This window comes from Cylas formicarius, unplaced genomic scaffold, assembly GCF_029955315.1.
Source record: "Cylas formicarius isolate icCylForm1 unplaced genomic scaffold, icCylForm1.1 PGA_scaffold_1__22_contigs__length_36826433, whole genome shotgun sequence".
In the NCBI taxonomy this organism is placed as follows: domain Eukaryota; kingdom Metazoa; phylum Arthropoda; class Insecta; order Coleoptera; family Brentidae; genus Cylas; species Cylas formicarius.
In genome coordinates this window covers 36568030-36591310 of record NW_026844264.1, presented here as the reverse complement: position 1 = coordinate 36591310, position 23281 = coordinate 36568030, and the positions used below count along the sequence as shown (strand labels likewise).

The 23281-nt window shown below is 35.3% G+C and overlaps 4 protein-coding genes across 4 annotated transcripts; 1 reads left to right on the top strand and 3 right to left on the bottom strand.

Moving 5' to 3' along the window:
* Window positions 1–4741: 4741 nt before the first annotated feature.
* On the bottom strand, window positions 4742–6062 carry LOC132696980 (transcription factor MafA-like). The gene has a single exon (XM_060662196.1). It carries the CDS (start codon window positions 6004–6006, stop codon window positions 5110–5112), a length of 897 nt encoding a protein of 298 aa, XP_060518179.1. The 5' UTR covers window positions 6007–6062; the 3' UTR covers window positions 4742–5109.
* Window positions 6063–12690: 6628 nt separating this feature from the next.
* LOC132696880 (small nuclear ribonucleoprotein F) lies at window positions 12691–13234 on the bottom strand. The gene is made up of 2 exons (XM_060661975.1): window positions 12938–13234; window positions 12691–12877 (listed from the first exon to the last, which is right to left on the bottom strand). The coding sequence occupies exons 1-2, from the start codon at window positions 13110–13112 to the stop codon at window positions 12786–12788; spliced, it is 267 nt and encodes an 88-aa protein (XP_060517958.1). The 5' UTR covers window positions 13113–13234; the 3' UTR covers window positions 12691–12785.
* Window positions 13235–13560: 326 nt separating this feature from the next.
* On the bottom strand, window positions 13561–14429 carry LOC132696890 (calmodulin-like protein 4). Its single transcript, XM_060661996.1, has 4 exons — window positions 14309–14429; window positions 14204–14234; window positions 13993–14123; window positions 13561–13941 (listed from the first exon to the last, which is right to left on the bottom strand). The coding sequence occupies exons 1-4, from the start codon at window positions 14309–14311 to the stop codon at window positions 13657–13659; spliced, it is 450 nt and encodes a 149-aa protein (XP_060517979.1). The 5' UTR covers window positions 14312–14429; the 3' UTR covers window positions 13561–13656.
* A 252-nt stretch (window positions 14430–14681) lies between these two features.
* On the top strand, window positions 14682–22052 carry LOC132696872 (dystrophin). The gene is made up of 10 exons (XM_060661965.1): window positions 14682–15206; window positions 15265–15609; window positions 15730–16080; window positions 16151–16463; window positions 16518–16814; window positions 16872–17035; window positions 17088–17289; window positions 17504–17954; window positions 19476–19704; window positions 19757–22052. The coding sequence occupies exons 1-10, from the start codon at window positions 14955–14957 to the stop codon at window positions 20027–20029; spliced, it is 2877 nt and encodes a 958-aa protein (XP_060517948.1). The 5' UTR covers window positions 14682–14954; the 3' UTR covers window positions 20030–22052.
* The last annotated feature ends 1229 nt before the right edge of the window (window positions 22053–23281 follow it).

Here is a 23281-nt window from a genome sequence, read left to right as displayed (position 1 = left end):
GAGTCTTTTAAACATTATAAATACTTTCTACAGGAGTATTTTCGCACGAGTGGAAGACATCAACTGTGATTCCAGTTCCAAAGGTTCCAGGCACAAACCAGCATGGAGAATTTAGACCGATAAACACTGTTCCGGTTTATGAAAAATATTGGAAATGGTCGTCAAAGAGAAACTGCTTGCATTCTGCGATAACAATGACATTTTAGTATCCAATCAGTCTGCCTTCCGTCATCAACATTTCAAACAATTTCCTCAAAGCTGTTGATAGTAATAATCTTATTTTGGCTATGTTCTTGGATGTTAGGAGAGCTTTCGAAACTATTGATAGTATACGAGGTTCAGTTTTAAATTGGTTCGGATCTTATTTGTATAACAGAACCCAAAAACTTAGATTTAAAAATAGTGTGTCCGATTCTGCCGATCCAATGTATGGAGTGTCGCAAGGAACTGTACTGGGGCCTCTATTATTCCTATTGTATATTAATGACATAGTTAAGTAATTAACGATAGCAAAATCTAATTATTCGCAGATGATACAATGTTATATATTTGAACCGAATATATGAATGGTTATGTAAACACGAACTTAATATTAACACGTCAAAGTCTAAATTTTATATTTTTGGGAAAAAAACAAAAATTGAGTACTGTTAATATAGAAAACATAAAAATTGAAATAAATAACGACATGCTGGTACACGAAAATAAAATGAAGTACCTTGGAGTCATGTTAGACTCAGAAGTAACGCTACGACGGCATGCTGATCATGTAATGAGAAAATTTTCACAAAAAGTAGGATTTATATGTAGAATAAAATACCTTTTATATAACAGCATTGCGGCACCTCATCTCAAATTTTGCTGCACACTCCTGTATAAGATAAATTAGTTTCAAGTAATTGAAAATGGAGCTTTAAGATCGATCTTCTACACACTCCTGTAAACCCAATGTCAAATGTTGGTAGGAAAAAAATATTTTGTTGTATTTTAAATCTACAAATACATCCTCAATTTAACTGGTCGAACTTCAACTTTTGTCAAAAATCTCACAAGACGCTGATGTTTCGTTTTTCTGACGATCATCAATTGAAATATATTATATTATATTATACTTGCTGACGTTTCGCCAATCATCCTGTTGGCTTCTTCAGTTTGAGCAAGTTCGACTAAGCAAAAACCGACGCAAGAGGAATCCAGAAGTTTTGTAAAAATATGGTACTTTCTCTTTCTAGAGAATAAGCCAATTTTGACCAGTCCCTTCACCAAGACACTATTGATATCATAAGCATCGCTAGAATAAGATTTTTTTAATCTTAGTATGGCTCGGTACGTATCCTCACAAGTTATCGGATGCAAAAAAAAGTAGTTTCCTCCAGTGGAATCCCTTCAACACATGCACTCTGTACATTGTGATTCACCGTTAAGATCTTTATAATATTCCTCGAGACAGAACTAAAAAAACTGTTAAGATCGTTTGCTGATAAATCAGATTCTTTATCACATCTCCCAAGACAATTTCTTTCATAGTTAACGATTTTCCAGACATCTTTGTTTTTATTGGTTGATTTTTCGATAAAGTCATCAAAATCAGCTTTTTTGGTTTGTTGAATTTTTTGTTTATATTCCTTATTTAGCGATTTATACACTTCTGTATAAAGAGGGTTCTGTGAGACTTTACTGAGAGTTTTAACAGCTGACACTCTGTTTCTAAGAGCTACTAGATCTTTATCAAACCAGTTGACCGGTGATTTTTTATGAGGAATGTTGTTAACAGAACAATTTTGTTGATCAAGTCTTGAACTTTGTGCAATATAAATGACGACATAAAGTTGACATCGTTAGAACCAAGGCAAATATTCCAATCCACAGCCTCCAAGGACTTCCTAATATTCACAATACCTGATTTGGCAATCCGCCCTACCTATGCTAAGTTTAATAAACTGGCCTCTGTGGTTTGACATGCCAGGGCCAAGAACTCCCACCTCATAAACGTCTTCATTCAAGTTTGTTATTATATTATCAATGCAAGTTAGCAGAAGAGCGCGCAATTCTAGTGTTATCGGAAATAGTTAACCTCAATCCAAAACTATTTATAATACTTAAAAATTCGGAGACAGCGTTAGATGAAACATTTACATTTATATTGAAGTCACCCACAATAACCACTCTGGTGTTAAACGAGAGAAAATTGTTCAACAATAACTCTAGCTGCTCAAAGAATATCGCAATATTGCCATTACAAGATCTGTAGCAACAAACTAACCAATAATTTCGCCGAAGCAAACCGAAGAGCACAGAACTCTGCGTCAATCTCCCTGCGGTAACTCGATACGTCAATTTTCTCGCAGTCCAGACCACTACGAGCATACAGACACACTCCACCGTGAATGCGAGTAGACCTAGAAAAGAACGAAATCAAATTCTAATCTATAAGATTAATATTCGAAAGAATGTTGTCGTTCACTACCCAATGTTCACTTAAACAGATTAAGTCGAAACAATTACTATTCGCGTACAATGACAAGTCATCATTTGTCATCTCACCACTGTCCTTGGGGTTTATCTCTCGATTCGGTTGGTTCTCCTTAAATGAAATAACCCCAATATTAATATTCCGATTATTATTTAAAAACGATAAAGTGAAACTGTTAAAAAATTACTGTGTTTAAATTTATAGCGTAAATGTTATGAATGAAACTGATAAGAGAGGTTCCGTAAAAAAGCGCATGTGTCGGATATCGAATACATTGTATACACAAATATTCGCGGCATGATAATTTTAATTCGCTCGAGACTATCGACAAATTTAATTAAAAAAAAAAACGAAACAGACGCAAGTACGCATATCGAGGTAGTATCGAGCATAAAAGAATCCAGAAACACTTTTACTATCGATTGATTATTCCGTGTGGTTTGATCCTACGCGTCAGCAAAACATTTCTGCTGCCGATGCGATCTCCTGAAATATTGAATGAATCCTACGCGACTCACATAAGTTACAACTACCATATTATATCGCATTTCTTATAGAATGGGTGCGAACATTTTTTTTCATTTTAAAGATTCAGTTTGTCATTAATGTGAAACAATTTAAACGTTTATATCTTTTAACTTTTTAGCAGAAATATTTACGAATCCGAGCCATTTCGGACATTTCCGGGATTTTACCGCACGAATTTGGGACCGATCGGATGTTTTCGTAGATATTTCCCACGGTTTGAATTTTGACATTTGTCAATTCTGACGGTCATGTCAGTGAATGTATTTGTATTGTTTTGCGAAAATGTACCCAAAAACTAACGGTCGTAGAAAAAGTATAGTATGCAACACCTTCGGTAAACTTTTTAACTCACTCGTTTATTAAAGACTCGCTCCGCTCGTGTCAAATAAACTCGTGAGTCAAATGCCGTTTACCGCACTTGTTGAATAATATGCTATTTCCATTATTATTATGTTATTAAAGATATTGTTTAAAAAAAGGGTTCCAATTTGTTGTCGATTAGGGACATGCAAAAAATTGTTTCTTTTTTTCTCGAAAACGACACAAATTGCGAAAAAATTTCAAGGTAAAAAAAGTGAGCTGTCAAATGAATTCAATGAAATACCATAATTTTAATTTAATTAAAACCTAATTAAAATATCGGTCAATGGATATTGAAGATGTTTATTAATCACCTTTTTTTTAATTTGTATGTGTATCTTAAAAAGAATTTTGTAATTTTTTCATCTAGAATGACCACTTGAATTATTCAAATTTTATTTCCAGACGCCCTGTATAAAATATGAAACATTTTAAAAATTTCAAAAATTATGACAATAATTAGAAATTGATTAAAGATTTATAATTTAACAGTTTTAATTAATAAAACTCTCAAGTTGAGCGTGGATTAAATTTTTTCTCTTAATTTTTATATAAAGCAACTTCGCCATTTGCAAACTTTGCGATAAAGACTTTAAAGAAAAATTTAAAAATATATATTTTGTCTAACTTGCAGTACAAACCCAGTAAAAAAAAAGAAACCAAAATCTAGGGAAAAAATGTTTGTTCGAAATTTATCACTAACTTATCGGCTAGTTTTTTCACCCAAATCAGCGGTGCAGTAAAGTTGTAATATGGCCAATTGCGAACTTTATAAGGGTATCGCAAACAAACTTTTCTAGCAGCACGAAATTTAAATTTCAATTAAAAAAAATTCGGTTTTTGTTGAGCTCGACTGGAATAATTTCAGCCATGCTTTTAGGATGATTGGCGAAACGTCAGGAGGAATCCAGAAGTCTTGTAAAAAGTATCACAGTAGCCTGTGGAAGTTTCTTTAAAAAAAAAATAAATTAAAATTTAAATATGACTATCGAACTGCCAAAAAGTTACTCAAAATACTCAAAATAATATTGAAATTTATAACCCATGAAGAATTATTGTCATCAATATAAACGCGGAAATTTTTTATTTTCTTTATTTAATATTGTTAAAATTTTCACCAAAAAATGTTCTCATTAAATAAATATTTATAAAAATATTCTGTGTGTTTTGATTTGAAATCTGTCATAAATCCAAAATTATTAAAAAAGTGCGTAAGTGACGCAACTAGTATTATTTTTTTTAGTAATTTAATAAACGGCGAAGAAAAATAAAAACACATATCACGTCTACGCCAGCATTTCGCTGGACCTAAATTTTATTTACAACTTCGTTATAACATAACCATATATCATATGCATTAAGTAACATAACCGTACGGGTTTAAAAGGCCCGGCCGATACAAAAATACTTCAGATTATTATAAATATGTACAAAAAAGAGGAAAAAAAAAACAAAAAAAAATTTAAGATATGCAATTGATTTGGAGCGTCGACCGCTCAGAAACGTAATAAACATTTTAATTATAAACGCAAACGCATATAAAATAACATTGTGCGGGTCGATATTATTTACACGAATAAGATTCGATTGTTTGAGGTTGTTTTTTAGTGTTATTATTGCACTCGGCGTTACCATTGAAAAACACACACCTCACTATCACTCAAAATATCCTTTTTTCACGTCGAAGCGGCTATTCTGTTCGGCTTCTGGGTCGAAATCAACTATAGCCTCCGACCCGGGAAGCTGTGTCAAAGGTAAAACTCCGGCGAACTCTGGCCGCCGTCGGAGTTGAGGTTGTGCACGTGGCTCCTGCCGAGCTGCAGCCTTTGCTTCAAGAGGTCCCGCTCTTGCACGACCCTCGCGAGTTCCGACTTTAACCTGTGGAGCTCGTGTTGCAGGCTGCGATTGGTTTGCTCCAGGTCCTGTCGCTGCTGCAGCCTCTTCGATCGGCAGTTCTGCGCGTAGCCGCGGTTCTTCAGCGTTCGCCGTTTCTGCTTCAACCGCACCACCTCCTCCCTGGGACACCCGTGCAGCCTTTTGTTCAACTCGCGCACCGTAAGGGTCACCAAGAGCTCGTCGTTTAGCCCCAAATCCTCGGAACATGTGGAGTAGCCGCTATTATGGTTATTCACGCGTGCGGATAACGCACTGGCACCGGAACACACCGATTGCGATCTGGTGTGGTGCAGCGTGTGGTGGTTTTGATTCTCCAGTATCATCCCCGACGGTATGTACTCCCTACGTTCCCAATCGATATCACTTATGCAATGCAGCGGACGCAAATCTAACGGCTGAGGGTCGGACCGCATCGCCTGCGGGAACCACATCATCTCCTCCACGAGACCCGGGGGACGGTAAGCGATGGGCGACTGGCTCGGAGGTGTTTCCGGGGGGGTGCCCGGGTCCGTCATCAGCGACATATTTATCAAGCTGGGCTGTTGGTACACGGTTTCGGGCGTAGACGACATGTTCCTCCGTTCCTCCCAGCTATCGGGTCTGCAATTCCGCGTGTCCTCCTCGAGCCAGTTCGAGCACGCCTCGAAGTAATGCTTCTTGTCCTCGCGCTTCACCGTTATGTCCTCCAAGTGGTCCAGGACGAAATCCTGAACGTACTCTTCGGCTAAGTTCTGCTGGTCCACCTCCATCGTTGGCGCGCACAATACAAAACCATGTAAAACACTTTTGAGTTTACGTTGAGGAGTTTTCCCGTTGACGCGACGACGGACGGGACGGTTTTGCCGGCGGCAGCGGCTGCCGGCTCCGGGTCCGGAACGGAGAGGCGGCGATTGCCAGAGCCCGCCCATTTTGCGTCGTTTGAGGATAGGTGCGAGCGAGACCGTCGCGGAAATTTGTTTATACCTCAATGGCCAGTGAAAAGTGAGAATGTGAGCTATGCGATCGTACGCGTGTTGTTGTAAATTCGACCCGTAAAATCTTTGGAGGTTTTATTGTCGAAGGACGCGTCCAAGTAGTAAAAGTACATATTGAGGACGTCGGGGTGTGAGGGACGTCCGGAAAACTTTTCGACGGAATGCCTCGAAATCTGCGTGTTTAATATTTTCGCGCATTCCGCTCTATACATTGTATAAACGCGTGAACGTCAATGTTCGCCATCGTCCAATCAGCTACGCTCGCAGCCAAATTTTCTGCTTAAATTGATATTTTTGCCTCGTTTTATGCATTTCTACGTTTTTTCCTCTGAATTTAATGGTATATTATGCAACAAGTGCGGTAAACGGCATATGACTCACGAGTTTACTTGGCACCAGCGAAGCGAATGCTTAATAAACGAGTGAGACAAGGAGTTTACCGAACGCGTTGCATACTATACTTTCTCTACGACCGTCACAAAAAAATCACAATTTTACAAACCATTTAAACATTTAACTCTGTGCGTTAGACAGAGAGAGAGAGAGAGAGAGAGAGAGAGAGAGAGAGAGAGAGAGAGAGAGAGAGAGAGAGAGAGAGAGAGAGAGATGTATTATTGGATATGTCATACAAACAACGGAATAAACACAATTTTAAAAAGTTAAATAAATATTTAACTTTTACAATTGATCATTCAGTAGTTTACTTGAAGAAAACGACAGTAATTGGAAGAAAAATAAATAAATTAAGATCGTATGAGCAAAAAAAAGCAGGTCCTCACTTTCAATTTTGTTTTCTTTGTACTGACATGGATATTCAAAAGTGGTTCAATTGGCGTTGCCAATATATTAATATAAAAACTGTAAATTTAAAATTAAAAAATTAAGTAAAATTTCTGTGGGAAACTTAGATTATAAATGTCACTTTACCTACCGACTTGTAGTATTTAAATGGTCTGATATATTGCATAACATTTTTCTATATATTAATTTTTGGGTACATTTTTGCAAAACAATACAAATACATTCACTGACACGACCGTCAGAATTGACAAACGTGAAAATTCAAAGCGTGGGAAATATCTCCGAAAACATCCGATTGCTCCTAAACAAGTGCGGTAAAATCCCGGAAATGTCCGAAGTGGCTCGGATTCGTGGGAAACGAAAGTGACGCTTCCCGGGCGCTAGATCGGTGGCTAATTAGGTATTTTACAGACTGCAGTAGAAAAAATGTTTTGTTTGAACTGTATTTTTTTGCGTATTTTACAAAAAAAAGTAGTAAATATTTCTGTCGCTTCTAAAGAGAACACAATTAATTAATTACATCAAATAAGATGGTTATTTTAAACCTTTAACAAATATTTTATAAATCTTTTCAGTTCTTTGTTTTATCAAGCAAAAAATATTTTCTAATAAATTTGATTTTTTTTTTTCGAAGATTTTAATTACCTTTTTTGTGTTAAAATCATTATTGTTATTACCATAATGACACATACCTGCCACTTACAGTAATTAAGTAGAGAAAACCATCCAAGAAGATGTAAAGTTAACTCGGATAAATAAAAAACTATCCGAATATCTGAAAAACATCACGCAATGTTATTAGAAATTATTATATCAATTAAGTAACCTACAGATAAAATAGCAGATCCATGTGCATAGTTTTTAAATCGTTATGTCGGATGTGATTAGTAAATTCGATCTTGTTTCGGCTATAAGTTCGCAAAGGTCATTTCATTATTATTGCCGATTATTAAATTAAACCTAAACATTCCCGAAACAATGTAGCTTTATCGGACATAAACTGATTCATAATGTTGCTGTGCATTTTTCTCAAGGATAAAATTTGAACAAATGAGTAGATCTACATATCCTTAAATTTGAAATATTAGAATCATTCGCAGAAAAGTCCATTTCATAAACTCAATATTATACACACAATTTTTGGACCAACTAAAAAAAAACAAAAATAAATTTTATGCATGGCTTTTTCATAAGAATTATTACATATATTATATATAAAATATAATATAATACAGTGTGTCCAAGATAAGGATGCACAGCATGGGGATCTCGGAAACTATAAGAGATACAGTGTCGGTTAAATTAGCCAAAAGTTGCGCATTTTGATACCGAACAAGATCCCGCTTTACAAATTTGAAAATTCCAAGCCGTTCCGGAAATATCCGAGAAAAACCGAAATATTGCGATTTCGTTTTTATTATTTTTTAAAGCTATTTGAAAAGATATGAAAAAACGGAAAACACTTTTCCATTGGCACTTTTTAATCTCTCCAAATTGACGTTAACAAATTTTCATTACAGCGTTTCGATTCCATGGAACCACCATCAACTTTGATTTTTCTTATGGGACGGAAAAAAAGTACACACAGTATTAGGTTGTGCTTTTCATTGCGAATTCAACGATGTACGATACAATACGGTTACTTATGTTTTTATCCAGAAAAATGGATTTTTAATACATTTCTAGTATTTTATTGTAGTAGGCCATGAGATCCGAACGATGAAAGGCAAAAGAAAATGGTTGACAAGTTCGAGTTAATGTGTTTATTTATTTACTAACTCTAACTGTTCATTTAACATAACAACTAAATCCAACAAGTTAATGAAAAACAAATTCTATAACAAATGTTCGAATAAATGACCTCCATTTTCTAGGCATAAGTACGCCCGTCTCACGGTAGACTCCAAAACACGACTTAACATTTCAGGAGTAATTTTATTAAACGCCGCTCGTACTGATTGACGTAATTGTTCCTCGTTGTCAAAACATTCTTTGAATACCTCATTTTTTATGTAGCCCCATAAGAAAAAGTCCAAGGGAGTTAAGTCCGGGGACCTTGGAGGCCAACGTGTTTTATAAATTATATTACAGCCGCAAGTGTTACATAAAATCTCGTTATAACTCTGATAAATAGAAAATTATACAGCAGAATGGCTTCGTCTCTTTTTTAATATTTTTGGACAGAAATGCAGTTCGGGAAACTTGTATTAAGGATACTGAATTATTTTGTTCTTTAGTCATAAAATAAGACCGTTTTGCTGTGCCAATTCTAAAATGTAGTTTTTAATAAGATTACGACTTAAAAAAATCTTAGCCCGTCTACCTTGATTTTAAGTAAAAATATAACACCATATTCGAAGCTCCCCTAAGATTTTTACGAAATTATAAACTAACAAAAAAAAAGTTAAAGTTGCAAAAGATACAAACCCCACACGAGTGGTATTCAGACACTTTTCTCTCAATTTATTGATCTGTTTTTTGTCTATAATTTAATCAACACACACAATACAAACGCCCAATCTCTTTTTAAAATTGAATTTCTCTTTCTTTATGGCATTTTACGGGGCATAATTTTTTTAATTGATGTTATTTACAGGGGTTAATCGAGACGCAAAATTCGAGCAATGTTCGAAAACACTTTAAAAAGAAAGAGCACCACACAGAAAGTTTTTGAAAATTTCGAAAACCTAAAAATTTATTTTTAAAATCGTTCAAAGTCCTATAATTAATGAGAAATCTTAAATTTGTCCGTGAAATCCGTGAAATGGTTGTGTGAAATGGGGTGTATAACATTAAGAGGAGATCGTTAAATGTATTTTTATCCCATTAAAACCTGCAAAGAAACCGAACAATCAAAGTTTCGGGTCATTCTGTAGTCCCTTTGCGTACCTGAGGTTTTACTACTCTCCACCTGTCTGAAATAGACTTTAGTTGGGTTTACCATTCACAAAGTAAACCATTATTTTGTTGCAATTAACTGGCAATCCCGCAGCCGTAATGATGCAACTTCTATAATCTTTGTGTAATCAAACCATCGGTCCGACAAACAGGTACGTACGGAGCGGGGTTAAAGGGTTAATATGCCGAAAATTTTAATTGTGAACAAATAATCGGGTAGCGGGTATTTGAACAATTTGCCCGCCTCGTTAATGAGAGAACTACTATATTTGTTACGCGAGTTACGTTAAAAATAAAAATAGGTTTCGCTTCGACTCTGCAAAGCAAATTTAAGCATTGATTAAACGAAAAATTAAACGCTATTAATTAAATAAATAAAAATTAAATTGAATTAAAGACCAAGATGATACAAAAATATTTTTTTTCACACTATTTCCTACAAAGTGGAAACAATAAATACGGCGCATTCCAACTTTAAAATTGTTAAGCTTCTTCTATTTTTGATTAGTTATTTACTAGAAAAGAAATTTGAACGTACATCTATTATTCAGTTACTTTTTTGCACTATAGTCAGCGATTTGATTTGGCACGAGCGTAGCGAGTGTTTAACACTGTGTTTTTTGCATACTCCTTCTACTACCTCAAATTTTTGGGTTCAATTTTGCGAAAAAATGCCATCACTGGCTAAAATCTACCGAAAACATTCGATAGGGGGCGTGTTGGGTTGGTTACATAGGAGAACCTAGCAAGAAAATTTCGAAACATCTATCTAAATTTGGCATTAATATTGTTTTTAAAACCATAGGACATTTTCTAAAAAACAATAAAACTAAATTACCAAAAACTCAAAAATCCGGAGTCTACAAGTTGAAATGTGGATCTTGTCCCAAAATTTATATCGGATAAACCGGTAAAAACGCATTAAAAATAAACATTCGGATTCTAACTATGCCATTCCTTTAAATTCAGAAATGCACAAACTTTGACGATAATTTTGATGTTTTACATAATCATTCAAAAAGCAAAACAAAGAATTTGTTGGAAGCCATGGAGATAACAATTTATCACTTAATGACCAATTGGATTTAAATGCGTCTCCGTGTTAAAACTGTGAAAATCTGAACATTTTTTGTTCTAATTTAATTTGTTTTACGAGTATCGTCAATACAGAAATTTTGCAAAAGAAATCTCAAAAACAAATACTACTATTTTACTAAAATGGTGTCGCATATTTTTTATTTGTTTGTTATTTAAAAAATGCTTGTTAAAACATGAAACGTACTACCAATGCTGAATTGAACGAGGATTATAAAAATACAAATTTAATATTAGGTGCGCCACCTCCAGCAGGACTTATTAAGGGAAACCGCCGGCCATAAATCAGGGAAAGTCAACTTCTAAGTTTTTCCATCGGGACTGTCCGAACATCTGAAAACTAATAAATCTGCCATGCGACGCGATAAAATAGATATTGCTCGAGAACTCCAGCGGGTTGTAGGGTTAATATTTCAAATCGCTCGGTCCGGTTTAACATCGGAGAAGTGGCCACGTAAGTCCCTTATCTACTCTTGTAAGTTACGTATTAGCTAAAAATTATAAACTAATCCAATCCATTTGATAGTTTTAACAGATTTGGTACTTTTTGTTGGTTAGTTTTTAGCTTAGCTTGGTGTTTTTTTTTAGTTAATTCGATTGATTTTAGTTTTGCACAAACTAATTTAAATTTTAACATAAGGGTTAATACCGTCTAATACCTGTAACAGTAATAATCATATAATTTGCTAGATACCAAAGTGCTATACTTTAAAATTCACCAAAAGCTACATGGGTTGTTTTTTTTTTTACTTTTTAGATTCTTTTGTTAGACACTAAATTCATATTGCGGGAGCATTAAATTAAAGAAAGTTCAAATCGTCGAAACAAATACGGAAGCAATTCTCTAAAAGCAATAAAACTACCCCAGCTCTAAAAACGTGCAGCCATTACATAATAAGCATTCGTTGTCATGCGACGAAGATTAGCTAATAAGTCAACATACAGTATGTCATTAAGTTCGATCATAATAACGGTATTGTTCGTCCTGCATCCTGTCGAATTGTCCTCCGGAAGAGATGAAGGTTACATCGCTCCAGCTTAATCGAAACCTCACAATCGGCTCCAAACGGGTAAAGGGTATAAAAGCGGATGGAATTTTTAAAATTTCTGTAATTAAATGTTTAAACTCCTGAGTCAAATAACGTTTACCGCACTTATTGCATAATATACTATTTAGCGTCGCTTCGAAAACGCTTATATTATCGGCATTTGGTACGGCCTCTATTCATATATATAACGGCTTTTTGGTACATTAATCTTAAATGATTCGCCGCGTATTTCGGTATAATAAATTCTTCGTTCCTGATTTGATTTAAAAATTAAATAAATACAAGACATAATTTCGAGAAATTAATTTTCCTACGAAGTGCTAATTTTACATTTACAAAGTCGCTCCAAAGTGGCCCTTCTAATTCCAGAAAATATATGCTTTAAGGTGCAACTAATACTCCATCAGAAAAAAAGTTTCCGTAGACGCGTTTACCGGAAATCGCTTTTAAATCGATTTACTTTGTTTTATTCGTTAATCAAGAGTTAAAAAATTGGGAATCACTCTCCATGAAACCACAAAACTAAATTTTTGAATGCATTTCTATTTCTTAATGAATACATGAAAAATTATAAAACTATACAGGGTATGAATAAAGGTGTCTCACTAAAAAACTGTTTGCTATCTTGGTGGCTTTTATTTTATAATAAAGAATCGTTCCATTATTTCTAAAATTGTTTTATAAGAAACACACATATACACTTATGCACTATTAGTCTCTCGTCTCTCCCTCTTCATCTTCTTCTTCAGCCCCTCTTATGTAAAGTACATTGTTACACCGAATAAGAACCTCTCCCAAGTTCCCTGAAACAACAGAAAAGAAGAAAGATATTCATAAATTGCTAGCATTACATAAAAAATCACCTGTAACACTTCCGTCGATATATTCCTCTGTATTGGCCAGTTGTAAATTCATGTAACCGTCTACTGATACCAGATATCCCTTGTACTCGTGTCCCCATTTTAATTTAACCAGAACGGCTTTACCTGTGAGACTGTTCAGGAATGGTTTAGGGTTTATCGGCATAGCAGTCGCCATTGCGAAGTAAATATGAAGCCACTTAATTTAAGTAAAAATGTTTCACTTGTAGGAATGAATGAGCGTAGTATTTTTAGGTTAAAATAATGCCGCTCAGCGTAGATAAACTGCAGGTAGGGACTGACGATAGTCTCTGGTACGGTTGGTATGGCACAGAACCCAAACGGTATCGACTAGAATCTGTTTTTTAAAAATACCCTTTTAATTGCCGGAGGTTGTGGGTTCGATTTCCACCGGGAGCGTTGGGTGTGTTTGTGTTTGTCCGATTTTAACGACTACCTCAATTGCCTAATTTACTCGTTGATATGTGGAATAAGCTGGGCAGCCGTCAAGACGCGAGCTCATTGTATAATAGGAAAAAAAAAACCTTTTTCCAATAGTATTTCTCTATTTCCGAAACTATTAGTTTTTCGTCCTACGTTCGCAATATTTCAAAAATAAAAGTACATTCATTACTGAAGTATTTTATTTATAAGATTAATTAATAAATACACTTTAACCATAACCATATTCATAAAACAAAATCAATAAACTTCAAACATTTTTAGTAATAATCTGGAACAGGAGCACAGGCAATTTTAACAAAGTCTTCATATTTAACAAGAGTGTGGTTGTTGACATTAGCCTCACGGAAGATGCGGTCAACTTCCTTGGCAGATAATCTCTCTCCCCAATTTTGAAGTAGATGCCGCAAATGTTTGGCCTCAATAACACCACGTCCTTCTGCATCCCCTGCTTTAAACGCGTCAACTATCTCTTTGGGCAAATGTTCAACCCTTGAGTGGATATGCATCACTTCCAAAAAGTCAGCAAATGACATTTTTCCTCCCTGAAACACCTCAGTTAGTTAAATTAATGACAAAAATTGAGAAACAATTGCCTTTTGTTTGAAATAGCCAGCTAGCTCAGAAATTGTTGGAGATAGGCCTAAACTTCTCATAATCACAGTTAACTCATCTAATGATTTAATGTTACCGGAACGAGCAAATAGGTAAAAACATTCTCGGAATTCTGCAAAATGAAAAGTTATGGTTATCATATACCCAAATGGGGATAATTTCCATTAAAATGGAATTAACATACAAACATACCATCAATGTCCTGTTCTTTAAAATATCTCGCCTAAAAAGCACAAAAAATGAGAAATATTAGAAATTTAAAATAAAAATAATTATTAGAGAAACACTAAATCTTACCATATTTTAATATGAGAGTTCAGCAAACAATTAAATGGTACTATTACAAATTTATGACACGTAAACATATAATGACAGACACAGCTAAAACATAGATCGAACATCACAGAACGTAACGTTTCAGGATTCGAATTTCAGATATCCAATCAACTGTTATTAAAAGAAATCGAATGTAATAAAAGTAAAAAATCCGTCTTGAAGCACTACAAGAATAATGATTTTGTTTCTGTTTAATGCATTTGTGTTACGACGGTTATTCTGAAGTTAGAAATTGCTTTTTGATGTTCTGTGATAATTTCTTTACGGTCACAGAACGCTTAAAAATTATGCGAACAACCAATTTATTTTCATTATTTTTCCGGGTTGACAAAAATTTCTGTTTACCTCTTATGAATTTATAAGACTATCTTCCTCATTGTGCTGGTCTTGAGATTGTAGGTACAATGCAGCAGACATAGCTCGTGTAGTTCAAAAGTAAGTTTCGCTCTTAAAAATATCGGGATAAAGTTTTGGATGCGCGGTCATTTACCCCGGGCAGGTAAACATTGATTTCCCAACATCTACCGCCTATAAAGGTCAACTTTTCATCCAAATATTTAATATGGTGGTTGTTTCATTGGTATGATTTAGCGAATTCGATTTCGCAATGCAAAAGAAGGAGGAGAGTTTTGAACAGAAAAAGTTGGATTTAGAAGTATGGCTTCAGAGGATGGAGTCCAGAATAGCGAGTATGGCACCGGTGGGGCACACCGCTGACGTACTCGAGGCACAACTCAGAGAGCAAAAGGGTTTACATGCTGAACTCCATCAGTTTAAAGCTCAAATTGAGTGTTTCCAGCAAGTTACTCAAAGGTTAATCACTGCTCACCAACATGAAGACACTAGCAGATACAAGAAGGTAAGTTTTAAATATTTTTCTGAGAAAACATTCCTTTCAATATCTCACCATATTTTAGGCAGCTGAGTACATAAATCAACATTATTTACGGTTGGACGCATGTATCATTAATCGTGGCAAGCTGCTCCATTCAGCATTGAGTTCTCTACAAAATTTTGATAGATCTCTGGATAAATTCTTGGCATGGCTCAGTGAGGTTGAGTCCGTGGTAGAGACCCTAGAAGGCGACAGTGAATCAAGAAGAGCAGCTCATCAATTGAAAGAAATTCAGGCTGATATTGAACGACAATCTCAGACGCATGCAGCTCTACGTTCTTCTCACCTGGCCCTTTTAGGTACTCTATCGCCTGAAGATGCTGTGATGGTGCAGCTTAGAGGAGATGAAATGGAACGGAGGTGGCAGGTAAGTAACTTTCTTATTTACAGTTCCGTTGGCTAATTAAATTTAAAATGCGAATAGAACATTTATACATAAAACTACCTAAATGCTATAAAACTCTAGGAAACTTGCACTTTTTTCAAGGCTCTTAAAACCCGTACAGCTGACTTGAGAAATCGTCTTGAGCATAATGTTGACTATTGGAATTCAGTGCTTCTTTCTCTGAGAGAACTGACTGAATGGGTCATTAGAAAAGATACCGAACTAGGTCTAGCAGCAAGGCAAGACGACCACAGAGCATTCCGCCAGCAGCTTGAAGACAAAAGACCTCTTGTAGAGGCCAGCTTACGCAGCGCCAGGCAGTTCGTAGCCGGAGATCCATCTGGAGAACTAGCCAGGAACTTAAGAAGAGAGCTCGTAAAACTTTCGGACAAATGGAATGCTCTTATAGATAAATCAGATAAGCTTGCCGCCAAATTTGAACAGAATTCTTTGGTATGTTCTTGAATGTTATTTCACAAAGGAAAATAGTATAAACCCAAAAAATACTTTAATTTCTCTTTAGAAATTGAAACAGTTGACTAGTGCTCTGGAGGAATCATGTTCTGCCGTCTCTCGACTAGAAAGAGCGACGCTAACATGGAGCGGGCCGAGAAGCGCCGCCGAGGCACGCGAGCTTTTAACAAATCTCCGAATACTGGAACAACAACTTCCATCGCTGCAGCGGTCACTGGAAGACGGCAGAATGCAAGCTATGAATATCGGCAGCGCTTTGCCTAATAATTTGGCAGTTCAATTGGAGGATTGCACCGCTAGATGTAGAGCTCTGCAGGCTGCTATAAGAGAAAGAAGGGAACAGTTGACTAGTAGTTGTCAAGGTTGGTAAATTGTGTTTTGTACTAATTTGATTTCAACGATTTAACTCTTCCTAGGAGAAATATCCCCTGGCCCTTCAAGCGTCCAACCCCCTTGGGAGAGAGCAACAACTCCAAATAAGGTTCCGTACTATATAAATCACAGCACAGAGACCACCCACTGGGATCATCCTCAAATGCTAGAACTGGCCGGCTCGCTCCTACAACTTAATGATGTTCGGTTCTCTGCTTATCGTACTGCCATGAAGCTTAGGGCAATTCAAAAAAAACTATGTCTCGATCAAGTTAACCTAAACGTTGTATCCGAAGCGTTTGATTTGCATGGTCTTAGGGCTCAAAATGATAAAATATTAGGTAAATTCCAAGGCACGGAGTGTCTCGCTATAATAATTTCGAATTGGCGTTCAATAGATGTCGCCGACATGGTTCTGGTCCTTAGAGCGATCTACGGTAGCCTGTCGTCGCAGGATCCTAACGCTATAGATTTACCCCTCGGCGTTGATTTGGCCTTGAATTGGCTGCTGAACGTCTATGACAGCCAACGTACCGGCCAAATTCGCGTCCTCAGCTTCAAAGTTTGTATCGCGGCCGTGGATTTTATCTTCCGTCAGCCGTAAACGTTTTTAGGTGGGGCTTACGTTACTGTCCAAAGGTCATTTGGAGGATAAATATAGGTATCTCTTCAGATTAATCGCGGATCCCCATCAGAAAGCAGACCAAAGGAAACTGGGTCTCCTGCTCCACGATATACTGCAAGTGCCCAGGCAGCTGGGCGAAGTGGCCGCTTTTGGAGGGTCTAATATTGAACCCAGCGTTAGAAGTTGTTTAGGTACTGTTATGGTTGTGTTTAACCGACCAATGACACCGCAAATGGCCTTATTTTCTTAAATAATTATATTTCCTGGTGTGGTACATTTGAACTACTATTAAGTAACAAGGGTTAAGATTTTTTCAAAGTATCAATTTCTTCCACGCCGGTACATTTGAACTACTGTTAAGTAACAAGGATTATCAATTGACGCATCTCTTACACGCTATTACAGGAGAGAGAGAAGACTTGGAAGCCGCTCATTTTCTGGCCTGGTTAAAGCAGGAGCCTCAGTCTCTTGTCTGGCTGCCGGTGTTGCATCGCATCGCCGCCGCGGAGAATTCCAAGCACCAAGCGAAATGTAATTCGTGCAAACAGTACCCGATCGTGGGCATGAGATACCGTTGCCTCAAGTGTTTTAATTTTGACATGTGCCAGAGTTGTTTCTTTTCCGGCAAGTTGACGAAGGGACACAAACTGACGCATCCGATGCACGAGTATTGCGGCGCCACCACTTCCATAGAGGACATGCGCGATTTCACCAAAGCGCTGAAAAACAAATTCAAGAGCAAGCGATACTTCACGAAGCATCCCAGGATGGGTTATTTGCCGGTCAGGTCGGTTCTCGAAGGGGACGAGTTGGAAAGTCCGGTGGCTTCGCCGCAGCACAACGACATGCATTCTAGGTAGGCGAGGAGTTTATATTTTTGCTTATGTTTATTATTCTAATTATAATTTATAAGCAAGGAAAAACAATAAATAATAAAATCACTACAAAAAAATTCTCACATTCGGCAACGTCGCATTAACACAATTTCTAAAGTGCAAGAAAAAAACAAGAATCAAATTAGTATATTTCACAGGACATTTTTGCGTAAGAGTTTTAAGATTAAAGGAGTGAAGTAATTCTTCATATACAGCAATAATAATATTAAAAACAATAAATTGTCTATTGTGCATGAGATACAAGCTTTTAAGTCAACATAACGCTAGATTTTACTGATTACAGGACGTTTTAGGTTAATAACATATTAAATTTAAATTTTGAATTTGGGATTAACAAGAAAATAAGTCGTTATAAATAACATTTGTGATAGAATTCGGTAACACTGAATTAAGCTTGAGTTGCTTAACTCGTCTGCTGCCTTAAGTGTTATTTATTTGACAAAGTGAAATATATAATCCTAGCCTACCATAGCTTAAACATAATTTTCCACTAACCAATTTGACACTTTATAGCCAAACCCTTTAGATGTTATAATATTTTTCATTTCAGCAGGAATTGTGTTACATAATTTATTCCCAACATACAGGGTACACTGTCCCATCCTTTACTTTGCAAATGGTTCTATTAAGTTTTCTTTCGCTTTTTCCCTAGTAAAGTGACCATCATCAATCATAGTGACTTATAAACTAGTTCAAATGGCTGTCCGATGCTATGCCAAGATATATGACACTGTTTTTATTTCTGTTTGCCACAATTCGAATCTTTGTGTCAGGTTTACCACAATATTGTTACTTGGTAATATTAGCGAAGGGTACATACACAGTTTTTTGCGAATTTATGGTAAGTGTTCGTCAAACCAGTTGGTTATTGCTCAAAGACCTGCCTTAGTTTGCAATTGAACATTATTTCAAGCGTCGGCTTCCATCATTTTAGACTGTATCATCCGCGAATGATATAAGTGTTCCATTAGTACTCATCCTAAGTAAATAATTTAGGTAGATATTGAATAAAATGGGACCTAAGACTGTTCCCTCTGGTATTCCACAGTTAACAGTTGGTTTGATTCTAATTACCTACGATTTACTGCATCAAAGAGAAGACTTACCTGTAGAAATTAATCTATTTATTATATAAGATAGCGGTTGGCTCATTTGTTTTTCAATTTATTTTAGAATCTTAACATCAATTCGATAAACCAATTGAGCAATTGACCTTACGTAATAGCAAAATAGTTCTTTTAACAAAACCTACTAATGTGTATGCTTTATTATTATTTATTATAGGTTTTCTTTACTTTTAAGTGAGGCATGAGAGCTTTCAACAAAATGGTTTACATTTGCCGGCGGCATTTAAGTTTTCTTCGCTTTTCAATCACTCGAATCCTAACCAATAGAGAGTTGCAGAGAGATTTAGGGAAACCGTTATCATTCGTTCCTTATGACAATTTACCGTGGGTTACCTTTTAGGTTATGTTTCATAGGTTAGAAATATATGCCTCCCGCTTAGCGGAGGTAGAATTGAGGGCAGCTTCTCCGGAGGATGAACACAGACTCATAGCCGACTATTGCCAGTCACTAGAAGGGGCGCCCGCTAGCCCCGGACAGTTGATGCTCGTAATCGATGAGGAGCAACGGGCGGAACTTCAGGAAATGATCAGGGAGCTAGAGTTCGAAAACCAGGCCCTGTTGCAGGAGTACGAACAATTGCAGGTAGTAAAACTCGAGACGGCATATTGCGAGTATCGGTAACCTTTTTTGTTAGCACGGGCCGACCCCCCATCCTCCGCAACAGCCTCACCACGACGTTCTAGCGGAAGCGCGACTGCTCAGGCAGCACAAAGGGAGGTTGGAAGCGAGGATGCAAATTCTGGAAGATCACAACCGGCAATTGGAAGCGCAGCTGCAGAGATTAAGGCAGCTCCTCGACGAAACACCGAATTCTACTCTTCAAACGAGAAGTGTGACCGCTTCCCAACTTAACCAGGACACTCCGGGTAGGATTAGCCAGCCCCCACCACCAGCCGAAATGAGATAGGCTGGGTTAAAATAAAATTACTTCAGATTAAGAAGTAAGTGGTTACGATGTTAGATTAGTATCTAAACTAACCAGTCTACGTGCATATTTTAAGTTTTGCTTTAAGGAAAAATGTCGAGCTAACCCTTTTTCGGTTTGCAGTTTGAAAGACGGCATTTAATACACTGCTAAAAAAAAAGTAAGGACTAAAAATTATAAGTAAAAATTTCGATATTAAAGGATCGATGGGTTTATAACATTTTTACTTTTGTTCGTTTTGTTTTTGTTTTTTTTTATAAGCCCAACGCAGAACTCATCGATTTTGTAATGCTAACAGCGTTTTAACAACCGCTCACCACTGCAAAATGGCTTTTGGCCAATTAAAAATAAAATTACTATTGGTAGTATTAGTTCTTGACGTTCGGGGAAAATATGAATAAAAACAGTTCATTATTTTGCAACTGTTTAATATTGTTACCAAAAATACAACATTTTGGTAGTGTCACGTATGGAACCGCCGGATAAAATTGTCAAAAAAGTAAGGGTTTTATTCGTAATATTGTTAAAATTTTAGGAAAATTATTAACATTTCACTGAGAGATGTCTCGAAAACTGAACATGGGATCGATTTGGCCCCACTATTGTTCAGAAAGTTAGCTTTTAGATTTTGTACAATCTTGTATGTCAATAATTAAAAAAATATATTCTAGTGAATTTTTCAACAAAAAAAATACATATTTTATAGTATGTGTCGGTGAAATAAGTCTGCTATTATTTTCTGCCTTATTTTCTTCAATTTTAAGGTAGAAGCGATTATTATGGTTGTCTAGTTAATTTCTATAATAACAAATACAAAAATACTGTAGAAAACATGATATCGGACATCAGCCTAAAATGAGATGCGATTATTTTGTATATTTTTTTCCTGATCTACCGATTTATCGACAACAAACTTTCACATTTGTTTTTCTTTTATCTCCAAATAAATTTCGTAAGATATACAGACGTATACGTGACATGAAAACAAGGATAAGTAAGCTTATAATTTGAATTATGACAATACTTGCAGAAAGTAGAATTTCGCCAGTTTAAGGACTTTGCAGAAAGTTGTGCATTAAAAAAACAGTATGAAATCGAAGAAGACTGAAAAGAAAAAAAAAGAACCAATTTTAAAAGAAATGCTAAAGAAACGTGGTGTTTTGGTTAGTTTATCGATATAAAATGAGATAGTCGGCATCGTATTTTTCGACCGAACGTGGATATTTTAAAATCGAAGTGATTGAACATCTTGGCAAGATAGGGAAAGATGAGAAAAACGATTCATTATTTTGCAACTGTTTAATATTGTTACCAAAACTACAACGTTTTTTTATTCTCTGTGTTTTCTGATTTGATTTATGTAATCAGTCACATATGGACCCCCATTAAGGCTTTTATTTATAATATTGTTAAAATTATAGGAAAATTATTAAAATTCCACTTTCTTCAACTTTGAGCAGAGATATCTCGAAAAGTGGGATCGAATTGGCCCCGTGAAGACAATTGTTCAGAACGTTAGCGTTTTCTTAAAAATAGGCCGAAAGCCATTTTGCATAATAAAAGTGAGATGACCGAAACTTATTGAATTTCAAACAAAACTATTTTTAACACATTTTTCATTGACTGTCTAATATTAAATTCTTTCTACTCTAGATCGGTCGGGTTGCATAGTTTTCTCACCTAATTAATTAAAAATTTACTTTTTGTTGATGTGTGGTTAGTAGTTTTTTATATTTTATAAAAATACTTTAATATTTACACTGCCTCTACCCAACATTTCTGTGGTTGACTATAATACGAAGCACAAAGGTCGACGAATCTCTGTATAGTATCTTACTCATAAGCTTATATGTGTTGCATAAATGTGATATTGTATACCATCCCTCCTGTCGACGCACACGAATCGTTGATGAATATTTTTATTCGATCGAAGTTGTTTAAGTGTGTCTCGGGCCCTGGTGTAGCGTTTCTGTTAAACTTCACATATATATATATATATATATATATATATATATATATATATATATATATATATATATATATATATATATATATATATATATATATATATATATATATATATATATATATATATATATATATATATATATATATATATATATATATATATATATACATTTTCGGGGTTTTTAAAAATTGTATTCGTTGTGACGTGTGTATTATTATTTACGAGCATACTAGGAGCCCCATTTAATTTACTCGTTTCGCGATAGAGTTCGCTGCAAATTAAATCATGACTTGATATGTATAATAGGCTAGGCCAAAACATTCAACCATTTTGAATTTTATTCAGAATGACGGGAAAAAAAATATCGTGTTTAAGTTTAAGCTCTTAATATTAATATTAATATTTTCGATTTTTTAAACCTAATGATGATGATGATACGTCAAAACGATTGAGGTACACAAAAAAAAAGCTCTGAAAATTTTTATCAGATTCCTTTGTGAAGTTTAATAAGTTTTTTCGGCGTAACAAACAAATAAATATACAAAAAAACATATCGTTTTTTAAAGGGAATTTAATGCTCTACAATTAAGTATCTTAATATTTTTTTCTAGAGTTATTTCTAAAAAAGTTATTCCGGATTGCACTTGAACCAAAAGTGAAATCCTTTTTTTCTTCGTTTTGCACCCATTTTTTTCAATTCAACGGATCAAATTCATATTCCACGTGATCGAAAATTATTATATCATTAATACAATTACTAAAAATATTTTGAAAATTGTTTATACATAATATTTTAGGCATTAGTATATTATAAATAATTCGTATCCATTTATCACTTTTTTGTATACTTACTATACTATATACAAATTTTTAAAATTGTTTTTAGTGATTGTATTGATTATATAATAATAAATAAAATATATAAAAAAATTGCTGAAACCAAAAAAACAAGGATTTCAGTTTTCAGTTCAATCGTGAATAAATGGTGAGGACTTTTTTTATGGAGGGTTGAATTCCCTTTGCAAATCGGTATTGTTGTTTTTTCTAGAATGAGTTGTTGTTAAGTTAAATCACAAAAACTTATTAATGTTTAAGGCTTAATTTCTTGGAAACGACTTTATAGAGAATTAAATTTTCCCAAAGAGCTGTTTTCAAAGCTCACGATATTTCGTTTCGACATTCTCAATGATTTTATTTCTATATATTTTTCCAATTCCAAAAAATAAAAATGACAGTGTCAAGTAAAAAAATCAAGAATGTTTTTT

What these genes read in the sequence shown, in the direction of transcription:
- LOC132696980 (XM_060662196.1), bottom strand. Translation starts at nt 6,006, where the DNA reads ATGGAGGTGGACCAGCAGAACTTAGCCGAAGAGTACGTTCAGGATTTC.
- LOC132696880 (XM_060661975.1), bottom strand. Translation starts at nt 13,112, where the DNA reads ATGGCGACTGCTATGCCGATAAACCCTAAACCATTCCTGAACAGTCTC. An exon ending in TATCGACGGAAGTGTTACAG is followed by an intron (nt 12,878 to 12,937) that starts GTGATTTTTTAT and finishes CTGTTGTTTCAG; the next exon opens with GGAACTTGGGAGAGGTTCTT.
- LOC132696890 (XM_060661996.1), bottom strand. An exon ending in TAAAGAACAGGACATTGATG is followed by an intron (nt 14,124 to 14,203) that starts GTATGTTTGTAT and finishes TTCATTTTGCAG; the next exon opens with AATTCCGAGAATGTTTTTAC. An exon ending in CTGGCTATTTCAAACAAAAG is followed by an intron (nt 13,942 to 13,992) that starts GCAATTGTTTCT and finishes GAGGTGTTTCAG; the next exon opens with GGAGGAAAAATGTCATTTGC.
- LOC132696872 (XM_060661965.1), top strand. Translation starts at nt 14,955, where the DNA reads ATGCAAAAGAAGGAGGAGAGTTTTGAACAGAAAAAGTTGGATTTAGAA. An exon ending in ACACTAGCAGATACAAGAAG is followed by an intron (nt 15,207 to 15,264) that starts GTAAGTTTTAAA and finishes ACCATATTTTAG; the next exon opens with GCAGCTGAGTACATAAATCA. An exon ending in GTTGACTAGTAGTTGTCAAG is followed by an intron (nt 16,464 to 16,517) that starts GTTGGTAAATTG and finishes AACTCTTCCTAG; the next exon opens with GAGAAATATCCCCTGGCCCT.